The 14548-nt window shown below is 41.9% G+C and overlaps 1 protein-coding gene across 1 annotated transcript in view; it reads right to left on the reverse strand.

The window, feature by feature from the left end:
• LOC136369997 (sphingosine-1-phosphate transporter SPNS2-like) overlaps positions 1-14548 on the reverse strand; it is a 134176-nt gene that overhangs the window by 84973 nt on the left and 34655 nt on the right. The window contains exon 2 of the mRNA XM_066333172.1: positions 11954-12019. Within this exon, the coding sequence (XP_066189269.1) occupies positions 11954-12019 (66 nt within the window). The remainder of the gene's footprint in view (positions 1-11953; positions 12020-14548) is intronic.

Here is a 14548-nt window from a genome sequence, read left to right on the forward strand (position 1 = left end):
TTATCAAGCTGCTTTCTCCTGTGGTAAAGCACACCAGGTAACTCAACCTATTCTCCTCTCAGAGTCTGGCACCTAAACTACAACACAGATATAGATAGAAAAAACTATCTATTCATTTATCTATCTAGATATAGATAGATAAATAAAGACCTGCATTTATTTTAAAATACAGCAGGCTTCCCAGACAACCACAAAACCCCACATAACAAGAGCCAGAAGCGAGCCAGAGGCATTTTGAAGATTACCTTAGGCCATCCAGAATACCCTCATCCCCACAGTTTTGTATGTCCAGTAAGCTTTAGAGAGAGTCTCACCATCATTCAAGCCCCAGTAGCCTGAGAACAGCTCAGGGACCATAAATACTTTCTCCTTCCTATCCAATGCCACGCGATGCTCATCAGCACTTGAAGAACTCTCTGCCAGGGTACTGAGCCCTTTTCAGAGACGCTAGTGACATTTCAAAAGGCTTTTGCATCACAAAGTAAATGCAAAGAAACACCATCACTGACTGCAATTTGCAATTTGTATATTGAGGACAAGAGCTGAACAACCAGCAGGCCACAAATAAACACCTACAGCAAAGAGCAGCCTCCATCCCACAGTGAACAGACATCACAGGATGGAGGGAAGCCTCTCACACCGTTGTAACTGCTATTTTTTGCCAATTCAATGTTGCTTGCAGTATTTAGAAAAGCTCCTGCCTCTTGCTGGTATAAATGGCAATTTAGACAAAGAGCAAGTGTTTGACATCGGCTGGGGGGCCTTCAGAAAGGGACAAATTCGTTTAAGGAAATTGTTGAAATACTGGCATATCCCAGTATTTAACTTGCCATGGTTTGGAAAAGGATCACATCTACAATGCAACTCTGTGTGTCTTACAGAATCTCTGCTTCACAAGATGTTATTTCTGAGATTATCACCCATGTGTCATTCCTGACTTGGAAAAACACTCTAATGCCAAACAGAGCTGCAGTTCCAGGAGGGAGCTTTACAACTGAACTAACCCCTATGGATAAAAGAACAGGACATCTGTAGAAAACTCCAGGGTTAATCACAGTTACAACAGCCATGGAGTGTGACTGGACCCTGTTTTAAATAATCCCTCAGTTTAAATTTCTTTGGAGCAGCATCTTTCTGGGAGCACAAGTACCACTGGGGAAAAAACCCATCCTGAAACAAATACTGCAATGCGCAAGGTTTGCAAATGCAATTCCTTCATGCATCATCAATTACATTAATGGAAAAAAAGGAAAGGCAATATTTGGTAAATCCAGGGATTGTCAAGGTATTAAAGAAGCCCATTTCAATTAGGTCTAAAAATGTAGAAGATGAGCCTGATGAGTGACCAGTGGCCCATCTGGTGCTGGTTTGTGTTCAGTGTCTGTTCCATTCCCCTCCCAGGAGACCAGGAAAGCCCCAAGGTGCCAGCTGAACTCTGCCATCAGAGTCCTCTTCAGCTGGAACTGAACCTTGGGGGAAAACCCGGCATGGTGCTGCCAGGGATTTATTTGTCTGGTGACTAGACAAGAAACCAGCTTCTGGACTATGAATCCAGAAAGAATTAAGTTCAGCAAGTACCAACAAGGAAAATTAACACATCTTTTATATCCAATGCAAGTATTTTCTCTGCTCAGTGTGCCATATACTGCCCACATCCCAGGAAGGTGTGACATTAGCAGCTGGTACGAATATCTTACTGGGGAGCTCTTAGTGAAAATTCAATATCTGTTATATTAGATCCTATATTATACCTCTTCTGCCATAAAACATCCTTTATGAGAACAAGGACAACTTTGGACAATTTGCTTTTCAGGAAAATGTTTGCTGTCTTCACATTTTCTTTTTCCCAGAGATTCAGTAATTTCTTTCAATATTTTCTCTTTGTTTTGCCACCCTCCCCCTCAGTATGACATATTTGCTGTCACACTAGCTAATAATTTTCCCCATTATCACATCCATGGGTTTCAAAGCAGTTGGCAGGCAGCAGGACTGCTACATCAGCCAAAAGCTGGAACTAACTGAAGGCTCTGGGTGGGTAAAGCAGGAATGAATCCACCTACACTTCGATAAGAATGTAAGAATTTTCTAAGGAATGCAACCCAATAACCCTTAGAGACAGACCCTCTTTCCTCAAGAGCTGAGGCAGTCTCAGCTCCCTGAGCAATAATAATAGGGGTATTTATATTTATATATATATATATATATATATATATATATATATATATAACAGGGGTACCTCAGTGGTGCTCCCTGAACCCTGCCCAGTGACACTGTGGGCACCAATGTGATGGTGGGAGATGCCAGTTCAAAAATACAGCAGGGGATGACAAGAACTAAACCAGCAAAAATGATGAGACATTTTCAAGCTCCTATTCTGTAATTTTACTTTCAAGAAGACAGATAAAAGGAGATGGATTTATCTAGTGAAATATTGCGTGGTTCTCACCATAATAACTGTTTACATCAGTCCTTCTGAACTAATGTCTATTTTTAGTATCAGGCTTTTAAAAGATTCTTAGCTCAATCACTATTTTTGAGCTTTTAATTTACCCTGGGAGCAATTTTTCTAGTGGAATTAGTGCCACTTCACTTTGATTTGCGGGCACAGTTAGTAAGTTAAGCATTTATATATCCTACACTACACCTGTGAAATGGAAGGCTGCTTTTCAAAAAAGCTCATACACTTAAATTGAATGGAACTCAGTATAACTGTTTCTTTTTCTCTTTTTCTCTTTTTCTTCTTTCCTTTTCTTAATTGGTGGTAGTTATTCTTTAACTCACCCATTTTTCCCAACGTGACTCATTCTATCACCAAGGCTCTCATGAAACAGTACCCTTCTTTGTCACACTGCCAATGATTTCTAGTGCTCAAGAGGTGTGGCCAAGGGCACTAAGACAATTTTATTGTTATTTATGCTGCCAGGTGGGTTGGACAAAACCACAGGATGCTGAAGACACAAACACAGTGCTGACAATTGATACCATCAATTGCTGAGGTAAGCAGGACCCCCTCACATCCCAGGGTGAGGCAGAAATCCACTAACTCTGAATTAAAACCAAAGAATTTGGTATTTCAAACATCCTTCAAGGAAAACAAAACAAATCCAACCCAGCCCCAGACAGACAAATCCTCTACTGAAAATTTCAGTGTAACTCTTGGCAAGGTCAGTTTTAACAGGTATTCATCGGAGGCTGACAGGGGATAATTCTGCCTCCACAAACTGATGATGCAGACAAAGAAGGGAACATGCAAATGACCCAGGGGAGAGAGCACCTTGGCCACTGCTGTCAGTGGAATGATCTCAGACACAAGGTGGGATTGTTGAGGTGTCCTGTGCAGGGCCAGGAGTTGGACTTCATGATCCTTGTGGCTCCCTGCCAACTCAGAACTCTCTATGATTCTATGAACTGTAAATTCACAGAATTCACAAGAAAGAAATCAAGATCAAACTGTTTTACCTGTACTGCCTCCCTAATTCACTTCCAAGTCCACCCCCAACAGTAATTTATTGTAACCATCCATTTAAATTTAGTGCAGCTTCAAATAAGCCAGTTATTGCAACCCCTTAGTTTTTTAGGGCAACTCTTTGCAGGAAAGGTGTGTTACTATTAATGTTCCCACTTCAACACCACTGTCCCACAAGGAAATAAATTACAGGTGTCTCATCTCCAGTTCAGCTCACCTACAAAGAACAAGGAGAATGATGCAGTAGGAGAATATGTAAAGTAAGTCTTCTGTAAACATTAGTGGATGAAAAGTTTGAAAGAACAAATGGTTAAAACTGTTCAAATATTTCATTATTAATAACCTAATGTATAATGGAGTGGGGGAATAAAAGACATCAGAACTGAACTTTCCCCAGAAATGTCCTTTCCACTGGAAACCAAAGCACTTCCCTGCTTGCAGCACCAAAGACCACAAGAATATGTGTGAACCTCTCCTCCTACTACTCACCCCATCAAAGAACTGTTTGTTTTTCACCTGTGATTTAAAAACCTAAACCTTCCTCAGGCATTTGACTACCTTAAAAACAACTGAAGAGAGTTTTAGCAAAAAGCATTTATATACATTTACATTTATGTAAATGTAAAGTGAATTAGGGTAAATAATGGATTATGATCAGTAATATTTTCTCTCCAAAACTAGGTTCCCCACATAATTAAAGCAGAAAGTGGATCTTTGCTCTGTAATCATGCACCAGCCTACAGGAAACATCCCCAAATATGTGCATGTACTGGGGGCAAGGGGAGAGCATTGGGAGATTGATACAACAATACACTATTCATGCAAGCCAGGCTTACTTGTGTTAATTGGAATCTAGTTCTGCAGGCTGCTAACACTACCCAATACCATGAGGAATGTTCCCTTTTGACGTAAGTGATGCCCTGGAATTCATTTTCAAAGCCAGGTACAAGTGTCTATGAGTGAGTCACTCCACCTCAGGTGCATGTGGTCTTTATATGGGAATCACTGCAGCCCTGCTGACCTGTTGTGGCTTCTGCCATGGCTACAGTTCCCAAAACTGTGGCCCACAACATAACAGCATGTTCTTTCCAGACAAACATGTAGCAATGTTACTTTTACAGTGGTAATAAATCACCATACAAATTTGATTGGAAGGATGGAGAGTGGTCTGGTACACAGCCCAAAAGGTTTGAGAAGCACAGGTTTGGAGGAAAAGTCACCTGCAACTCCAGACAGAAGCAAAATAATTGCATGGACTGGTCCAGGACCCCAACATTCCCACTACTGCAACCACACCTCTGCACTTACAGTCTGCTGGATGCCTCCTGTGTTACAGCAACCAATCTTAGAGCTCTTCATTCCCAAACAGCACCTTCAGCGCTCCACAGTCCTTCACACTCTCTCAAGACTATTTGGGTTATCCACGTGATCTCTCCCTCAAATCCAGCACCAGCTCCAGCAGCAAAGCTTCCAACAGTGCTGTCTCACCTTGGGGATCTCCCAGTGGACACAGACCAAGCCTGATCTCTTTACCACCTGATCCCACCCTGCTGTTCCCATCCTCACTACACCATGTGTGCCCTGCAGGACTGTGGGTCTGTGCTCTACAAAAATGAGAGTTCTCCAGGTGTGGGAGAGAGAACAATCTTAAAATAAATCTTTTCAGAGAGAGCACCTGAGGCCACCCTGGGATGAAGCATGTTAAATATATAAAATGTACTATAAATATATAAAACGTACTATAAAAATTAGGCCTATTTTCTTACCCCCAGCTTATAGAAGACCCTGATCCAACTTCACTAAAGGTGAGGGCAAAAACCCCCCTTCCCTTCTGAGCTAACACTTCCCTTTACATTGGGCCCAAGATGTATCAACAGCAACTGAGACCATACTGAGACCACACACAAACACCCCCCTGGTCACCACACTTGAAAATTAAACTTATAGGCACAGTGAAAGCAAGAATTAAAGATAAGCAGATTTTCCACTTACTACCAAATGCTTTTAGTGCCTGAAGAAGGGGAGGAAAGAAAGTAACCTACTTATAAGGTGTTTGAATATAAGTCCATGCTTCCCCCTTCCAGCAACTGATAGCCATTAAATACATAATAATTGATAATGTAAATGTTCATCTCCTTCTTCCATAATTACAGCTATGGTGAAAAAAGTCAAGAGGGGCAGACCAGCCCGTCTGAACTATTTGTGCACAAAACAGTGCAGATACCAGATACATGGGACTGCACTGCTGGTGCTAAGAGCAAAATGTTGTTTGAAAATATTGCACAATACCAACAAAAATCCTGTCTTACACTATACAGTGCTTGAATCAAATTCTGAGGTCTGAGGAACATATGGAAGGGATGGACAGTCTGTGTTAAAAGATGTGGGGACTTTGGGAGCAATAATAACTACTTCTCTAAAATCTGTGGGAAATCTTTCCCCTCATTATTATAATAAATTACAGAAGTGAAGACAACCTTGGCAAGAGGTGCCTGAACTCCAGCCTGAAGGAAAATAGGCCAATTTCTACTGTTAGAACAGATGTGCCACAGGCAGCACAAGTTTCCCTCACAACACTCAGCCCAAGTACCTGAAAGGCCAATATTGAGGACAAACTTCCCTTGTGCAAAGCAGAAAGACAGGATGGGGAAATGAATGGTTACCTTGTGCTACTGGCCATGCAGTGTCATAAAGTGAAGATATTAATGAAGACAAGGCAGTCTGGAGAGTTTCCCTGTTCTAGTAGCCTGCGTTCACTTGCTGACATGAACAGAAAGACAAAATACAACACCAGCTGAAGCACTTCTCTCCTCTCAGCAGGAAGCAAGGACACCTTCCCTTCCCACCCTGACTATTCTATCCCCCCCCTAAGAATATTTACTTTGCAATCCAGGGCTGTTCAGTGAGAACACGGGCTGTAAATGGCATTTTTATATTCAGTCCTTGGTGCGTGGGGACTGGGCAAGAGCACAAAGACGTTTACCTCTAACCTGCTCACTGATTCAAGACAATACTTTCATTCTTGATTGCAGAGGCATTTCCAAATAGGTTTAACTGCTTTCATGAATCAGACCCTCAGACTGCTGTGACTTCTCAGGATATCAGACAGCTTTCTAGCACACAGGAAAAAAGGACTGTCTGAACTTGTAAAGAACTTAGGTGAGAAATAATCAAGCTCTGTACTATGTCAACTCAATGCAGTAAAATAAGACCAACCCTTGTCACAACATTAATCAAGGTTCATATTGAATGAGCCCTGTTCTCTTTCTCTCCATTGCTTAAACTGACCTTGCTTAATCCTTACATCAGCAGCATCCTAGAGAAGGTGGAAAAATGTCTGAGAAAAGGACAGAGTCAGGTATGGAGGGGGAAATGGAGAGAAAGGTTTTGCTCATTGTTGAAAGGACTTAGAGGATCTGCTGGCAGAAGGACAGCTTCACCTTGTCCTGCCATTTTGAGCACCAGAATGCCACAGAAGTAACCTGGACTTAAGAATGCTTAGTGCTGTTGGAAGCAGGGGAGAAGGTGATGGGTAGGACATGGTGGACCAAACCATTTGCAGTCATAAGAGCAAGCACAAAGCATTCTGTAAGCATTCTATCTCACCTCCTGGCTTGGACACCTGAGGAACCACCTCCTTGGGAAGTGCTTGGGTGCAGGAAGCCATTCACCCAAAAGGAAAGCCCAAGAACTTGAAATAAAAAATAGAAAGTGTTTAGATTATGATTTTCTCTCTTCTAGCAAGAAGAACAGTTAAGTAGGTGCAGTAGGAAGCAAAATGTGAAGATGTAGTTCAGTTCTGCAGAGCACAGCTGAGGAGAAAGGCAGTGTCCATTTAAGGAGAAGCAGATGGTAGAAAAGAGACAAGCAGCACCTGTAACTTACATAATATACATATAGTCAGGGGTAGCACCTGGAGGATGTGTTCTGTGCACGGAATAAATAAAAATGTTGGAGCTGCCATCATAAGCCAATGATAAGAAGATGGGAGTCAAAGGGAACTGAATTCATCCAGTCTGATTTATCCCACCATTATGCTGCATCCACTGTGTCGAGACCCCTTCTCAGAGCATGTATTTATAGCTTGGTGGGAACAACCACAGCACACCAGAGTGACTGTGTATTTGCAAGCTTGTAAACCACAGCAAGGTTACACTATGTCAGTTCAAGATATAGGGCAGCACAGGTAGATAAAAGTTCCACTTCTCAAATGAACAGAGATTGTAGATGGAATTGACCCTCACAGGAAAAGTGAGCTCACAACAAAACTTAGAAAAGTACCTGGCATTGCTTGGCTTTCAGAGAAACCAGGGGCTGAGAGGCATCTGGGGGAATGCCCATCTCTCTGCACACGAGGAAAGACAAGTTCCTTCAGAGCCCCAGTTATCTATGATTATTCACCTTTAATGAGTCCTTGCAGATCTCTCACCTCCTTACATTTCCTGGCTTGTGACCTTACACTACCCACTTTTGCCTACCAGGGTGTCCTCTAATGACATCTCTATGCTCTTCCTGAAGACAGACACTTTTCCCCTCTGTATTTCCATGGAATCCTTGCAATAAGGATTGCAGTTTCCACCTGCAGAGGTCCCTGAGCTGGAGCTGTCTGGGTTGGAGGATTCAGGTGCCCAGTAATAAGGACCAAATCTCTGGGTCTAAGCATTAACCTCATGAATTAATTAATTTGTAACACTAATGCTGCGTGTTCAGGAACTGTAGTTCTCATCCTGGCTCTGCCTCAGACCTGCTGTGCCCCTTTGGGCAGGTAATTTTTCCCATTTGGCTTTGTTGGTTTCCCCATCTGTAAGGGTCAGCCAATATAAAACCTCCTGAGATCTTTGGACAACAAACTGTATCACAAGCCAGCCACTGCTATTATTAGAGCTCTTGTGGGCTACAGAGACAGTGGCAAGAAACACAAAAGCAAAATAAATTCAAAGGCACAGACAGCAGACAGAGCAATAAAGCACAAAAATTGAAGAAAGAAGGGGAAAAAAAATCAAGTCAAAACCAGAGTAGAGCACTGGGGCATTACTCCCATGGTACAGTGTATATGGAAGGATAACACTATTTTGAAGCAGTTCTACAAATGCAGTTGTCCACCTTCTTATTCTTTGTGTTCCTAGTGGACTGTAGTTCTGTAGCTGCTCCTACCTAACTCCACACATAGATAAGACTTTTTGTGTGGTTTGGTTTATGAATGTATTGACTGACTACAGCTGTACACAAAAGCAGGCACAAAGACGCTCTACCACCTTCTGAGTTCAGCCAGGTTTATCCTTTCTCTGGCTGGGAAAAGCAGCCAGTAAGAACTAAAAAGCACAAGAAAGCTTGGATGCAGACCTGTGGGAGGATGAGCTAAACCAACATTTACACAACTGCATATGCAGTGCTTTAAAAAGAACATCAACACACAATTACAGCATCATCTGGAGATAAGTGAAGCTCAAATCACCACAGTTTTATGTGTGCTACTCTAGAATGCTACTGAGCAAGCAGCAGTTGTGCTCCATCTGTCAGCGTGTCCTCTGCTGTCACAGGATCCTTGCTATAGAGACTACCATGGTCTGCTTCTTTCCATTATGAATGAGGCTGGATTGTCCTCTGATTTTTCTGCACACGGAGCTACAGTGTCCCTCTAACCAGTTTGCATTATGTCTTGGTTAAAGAACAGCTTGAATGTCAGGATTAATATGAAAGAAGACAAAAATTCCATTTGTGTCTGCAGTTCCTAAGGAGCAAGTCAGCTTTGCTTTCCAGAGAGTATCAGAAGCTGAGTGTGAATTGGCTTGCAAGAGGTTGGAGAGACAGAGATACCAGATCAGCTGTGCCTGCAAAGAGTGGGGTGTGGGATGAACACTGGGCCAACCATTACCCCTGCTGGATTTTTTTTCCCCCAATTTCTTTTTGGATTTTCAGAACCATTTCCTCCTAAAAATTTGTGCAACCTTGTTTCTCAGTTAAACGGCTTTTTAAATTTTTTAAAGGTTTTTTGGTTTATTGCCTTTTTGATGAGTGATATGAACTGCCAGCAAATACTACATTTCCCTCCCCCTCATTAACATTGTAAATTAATTTAGGACTGATTTAGATGTAGGATTAACAACTTGAGGACTAATCCACTCTTTATTCAGGGGACATAATCAGGATGAACAGTCTTTCGTCTCACATCACTCAATTAGTTTGCAGGACCATCTCATGGGAAGCAAACAATATTTGTGTCTCCACTGGCAAAGAACAGTTCAGGGTTAAGGCAGAAGAGTGGAGACACCAGGCCTGGCCCCAGCTTTGCTCCAGGCTCATTCTGCAACCCTGGGCAAGTGCTTTTACACCCTGCACCATTTCCCTTAATTTTAACATTGAGAAGTCAGATTTAGAGAAAATACAAAAGATTAGAAGAAGTGTTTGTGGTGGTTTAGGGCAGCATCTTTTATTGAACCAAGATTAAGGATACCTGGGCTGTGGACCACCTGCCAACACAGAAACTTGGTGACCTGGAGTAATAGAATTAATAAGCTTTCAGTTATGTGCCTTTACCCTTATTTACGTGAAATGGTGTTTTATTTTCTGAGCACTCTTTTCCTCTGATAGCACTGTGATTAGTACATTGTTATCTATACTGAAGAAGCAAAGACAAGCCCTCAGTTTTCAGATCAGCAAAAATACCCAAGAGAAAACACTGCTTTTCTTAAAGCCACAAATACCTGTTAGAAAACCTGACACACACAAGAGCAATCCTGCAATATCTCAGTGATGCTGTTTTCAGATGCCCTGTGTGTTTGCTAGAGAAATAAATAACATATCTTGCAATTAACAAATGAATATCCTGTTGAAGTTAGCTTTTACTGGCTGTCAATGAATAACCTTCAGAAGGATGAAGATTAAATACATGCTTTGGCAAATGTCCTTTTCCACCAGAATATTTTCTCGAAAGCACTTAGTGTCTAATGATAAACTGAGGACCTGCTCCTCTGAGTACAATAAATAAATACAAATAATTGCTGTAGAAAAAAATCTGACAGACAACCAGTGCCATTTTGGGCATAACTGATTGATGCTACTTATAATCAATGACACTTGTAAAGCTGAAACCTTCTGTTCTGGACACATGCTGCTCACATCAGCTGAGCTGAGCTCTGCTGTCCCACAAGGGCAGCATTTTTTAACCATTTAATACAAACTGTAATTAATTGTTTGTATTACAACATTACCAAGAAGCTGCAACCACAGATGAGGACCCTGCTGTGGCATTGGCTGCAGGAAATAAAAAAGGAGGGGATATTGCAGTGCTTCACACAGTTTGAAATCAAAGACCAATTGATGGAGCTCCAGAATAGTCTCACCTTTAGTGTGATCATAAAGAATGAATGATTTTATACAATTCAGTGTTGGCCACAATTTCACAGACAAGCTCCTGACAGGTGTTTGGTGCCCACTGTGACAGCATGGGGAAACATGTCTTGCTGGCACACTATTTCAACACCTAACTGAATTCTCACTTTTTCAGAGACATAATTGTTCCAGTGAGGTTCCCTCAGACAGATGACAGTGACAAGACAGCCACAGCACCGCAAATCCGTGACTTTAGTTAATAGCTCTGCAGGAGGTTTTCAAACCAGACTGTTTTCTTAAAATACTGCATTTCTTAAAAATGCTGTACTACTAAAAATACTGCTGCTCCTTTCAGCTCTCCATGAGGACCAAATATGCTGTCATGACTACATGAGACTGGTACTCAGTGTCATCCTGTGCAGCCCAGGGATACAGGCCCTGCTCTGAGCCACCTCAGGACTAGAGCCCAGAGGAGTTGGGCTTCTCCTGGGGTTGTTCAGCTCTGCCTGAAGATGTTTGAGACATGGAAATGCCTGGTCCTTTAACAGGACATCAGAATTGCAATAATCCTTCCTTACACAGCAAGAGAAATGTTGGAAGCTAACAGCACGAGAATTCTGTGTGGGCTATTGTTAATCCATGAGTTCTCATGGATTGTTAGCCTTGCCTACAGCCTTCATCCTCAGGTTCTTGCCCTGGTGAGTTTTACATTTTCACGTCACACCATGCTCCCAGGGACTGCCCAGTCAGCAGATTCTCTGTCAAGCACTTGAAGGGCAAAATACATCACACTTATCACCAACATAAAGAAATGAACAGGGTCCTGCTGTTGTGTTATCATGAGTTTTCTGACCTAGGGGAAGTAACTATCTCCTGTTTGAATGTAGTTCTTGTAAATAAAATAATTAGGTTTGTTTCCTTTTAGTCCATTCTATACTCAAGTCATTCTGAGATCCAATCTCCTGCCCAACAGCAAATCAAGGCCAAAAAAACCCTCATATTCATTTAGCTTCCCAGTAGGAGTGTATTTATTTACCCTTCTAAGAGTAGATTTCACAACCAGTGTGCCCATGCATCATAATGAAGAAATCTGTAGGCACCCACTGGACAAATGGAATGCCACAGAGAGCAGAGAGAGAAGAAACCCTTTCTTACCTGTCTGTAACAAGCCAGCCCCACTGTCCTTGACTCCAAAGTGCTGCTGGATGTCCAGTAACACACCTGCAAGGAAAACAGAGAATATGCTCAGTGCCTTCAACTCAAACCTTTTGTCACCCACCAGCAAAGCTTCAAATTCCAGTTTAAACACATAGAGGTTGTACTTTTTTTTCCCTATATTATGCACACTCAGTAATTTTGGGCTACTACAATAAAAGCAGAGGTGGGCAGATGTAACATCATGCAATGAGCCTGGGAATTAAATCCTCATTAATGGAAACTGGTCCTTCCTTTCTACTTAAATAAGATCAAGCTTTTCTTTTTGTGTGTTTTTTTGCATAATCCAGACCTCTTAGTTCTGTTATTTCACAGAAATAGAGGGAAACTGATTCTGCACCTAAGGTGCTTAAATGGTTTGACAGGACAGACAGATTGAATCCAAGACAAGTTTTAACAAATCTCTGCTGAGATTTGCCAATGACAGATTGGCAATGATGAAAGGTTTCATATACAACTGGTTCTGGGCAGTTTTAATTTCAAAGTAAATATAACAAATATATTTAAAATAACTTAATAAAGGTGGATAAGTGACCAAATGCTCAGATTTAAAGCAACTAACAAGCAGAACGAACCCAAATCTTCTGTCTTCCTTAAACCCCAAGATATTAATTGGCACAAGCAAAATTAACAGGTTTTGAAGTATTTACACATCTAACTAGATGAAAAAATTTTGTACCAAACATTTTGACACACATAACATCAGGAATATGGGACAGCCATGTTTTTGTAACCAACAAACCAACAGGAAAACCCACAGCAGAGTTTGAATAACTCATTTGGGAGCACACAGGTTGGCCCCCTGTACATGGTCCAGTGGTCTCAGATGCAGATCCATAGGCCTGAATATTTGTCAGTGGTCTAAATAACCAGAGTTATCTGGAGTTATCTGGAAGTCAGAGCATCTGACCTCCTGAGTCTGGAATAGAGGCTGTCGCTCTGTTTAGATCTGGGACTTCCTTGTTTAGACTACAGTCTTCCCCAAACCTGAGGATGTGCAAGTTTCTTTATTAAAAACAAGATGACCATTCTCTAACCACACTGAACGTCCACAGAAGTTCACCTCCAGCTCAAATTCTGATCCAAGGCTTTTTCCAAAGTCATCATTCTCATCTCTGCAGGTTACAGAAATTAACTGAGCACCAACCTGAATCACTCACCATAAATGTCCTAGCTTTTAGACCTGCCAAGATCACACTAAATGACAGAGAGATAAAAGACCCAGAGATAACTATTCCCAGAAGACATCTGGGACAATGCCAAGGGAACAGTCATAAATTAAAGATACTAAAGGAAAAGAAGAAGATGGAGAGAAGGAAAGAAAAGGCAAGAAAGCTCGTTTGAGCTGTTCTGTACTGCTTGTACATCACCATTTACTGAGGACAGAATTCAGGTGGGGTTTAGGCCTCAATATCTGCCCAGAAACATTTGTTCAATCTCCTGCAACAACTCCCACTTCCCTACTCACTCATCAGACTGTTTAGCCCCAAACAAGAAGGCTGAGGGTGGGAAGAGTGTGAACCTCATTAATGTATGTCATTACTGATAGAAAGGGGGGAGATGCAGAGCCAGGCTCTTCACATTAGTGCTCAGTTAAAGAGGCAAACAAATCCAGGAAATTCCACTTAAATATAAGAAAATGAATTTTTTGCTGTGAGGGAGGTCAGGCATGGATGTTCAGAGAGGTTGTGGGCTCCCCATCCCTGGAGATACTCAAAACCCAACAGGACACAGTCCTGTGCAACCTGCTCTAGCTGACCGTGCTTTTAGCAGGGGGCTTGGATTAGATGATCTCCAGAGGTCACTTCTCACCTCAGTTATTCTGTGATTTTATAATTTTATGAAGTACTAAGTGCCTGATTACATCCCTCCTTACACAGTGTTCCCCTGGCCTTTCTTTTCCTTTGGAACATTGCTGTCTACTACAACAGGAGTTTCTTTGCTTCCTCTTGGAAGATTCAACTCCATTTACAAAGTGCCCTGGAATTTCTTGACTGTGCTTCCCTTGTTTGCTCCATTAACAACTGTTCATCAGGCACCAGCTGATGAACAAAAATAAATTAGCATTTGCCTAGCAAACCCCTCCATGGTGTAACTGACTTACCTGCTCCCCTTGGTGTTCCACCTTTCTACAAGAAAAATGTTTCTCATGCAAACCAACTTCAAAAACCTCACTGAGCTTAACCAGCTCTGAGCTCTGTGCTCCAGTACTGTCCCCAAATTTAGGGACAATGTACTCATCAACATCCTCAAGAGCAATGTGGAATAGGGAGCAAATACAGAGTACACTATTTTCTTGCGCTCTCCTATCATCACTCAGTTGTGCTGTACAAAAATGAAATATCTACTCATTGCTTGCAGCTGAGCAGGGGGTTGGACTAGATGGAATATATTCCATGAACACACATGTTGAGAGCACCATCCAGCACCCTAAAAGGTGGTTCCTTGCCTTCAGGAGCATATTCCCAGCTGTGACAGAATGCCAAAGAGGCACATTAAACTTCTAAAAGTTATGAGAAGCAGGAGCCTGGAATG

The sequence above is a fragment of the Sylvia atricapilla genome, chromosome 20 (genome assembly GCF_009819655.1).
Source record: "Sylvia atricapilla isolate bSylAtr1 chromosome 20, bSylAtr1.pri, whole genome shotgun sequence".
NCBI classification, from domain to species: Eukaryota; Metazoa; Chordata; class Aves; order Passeriformes; family Sylviidae; genus Sylvia; species Sylvia atricapilla.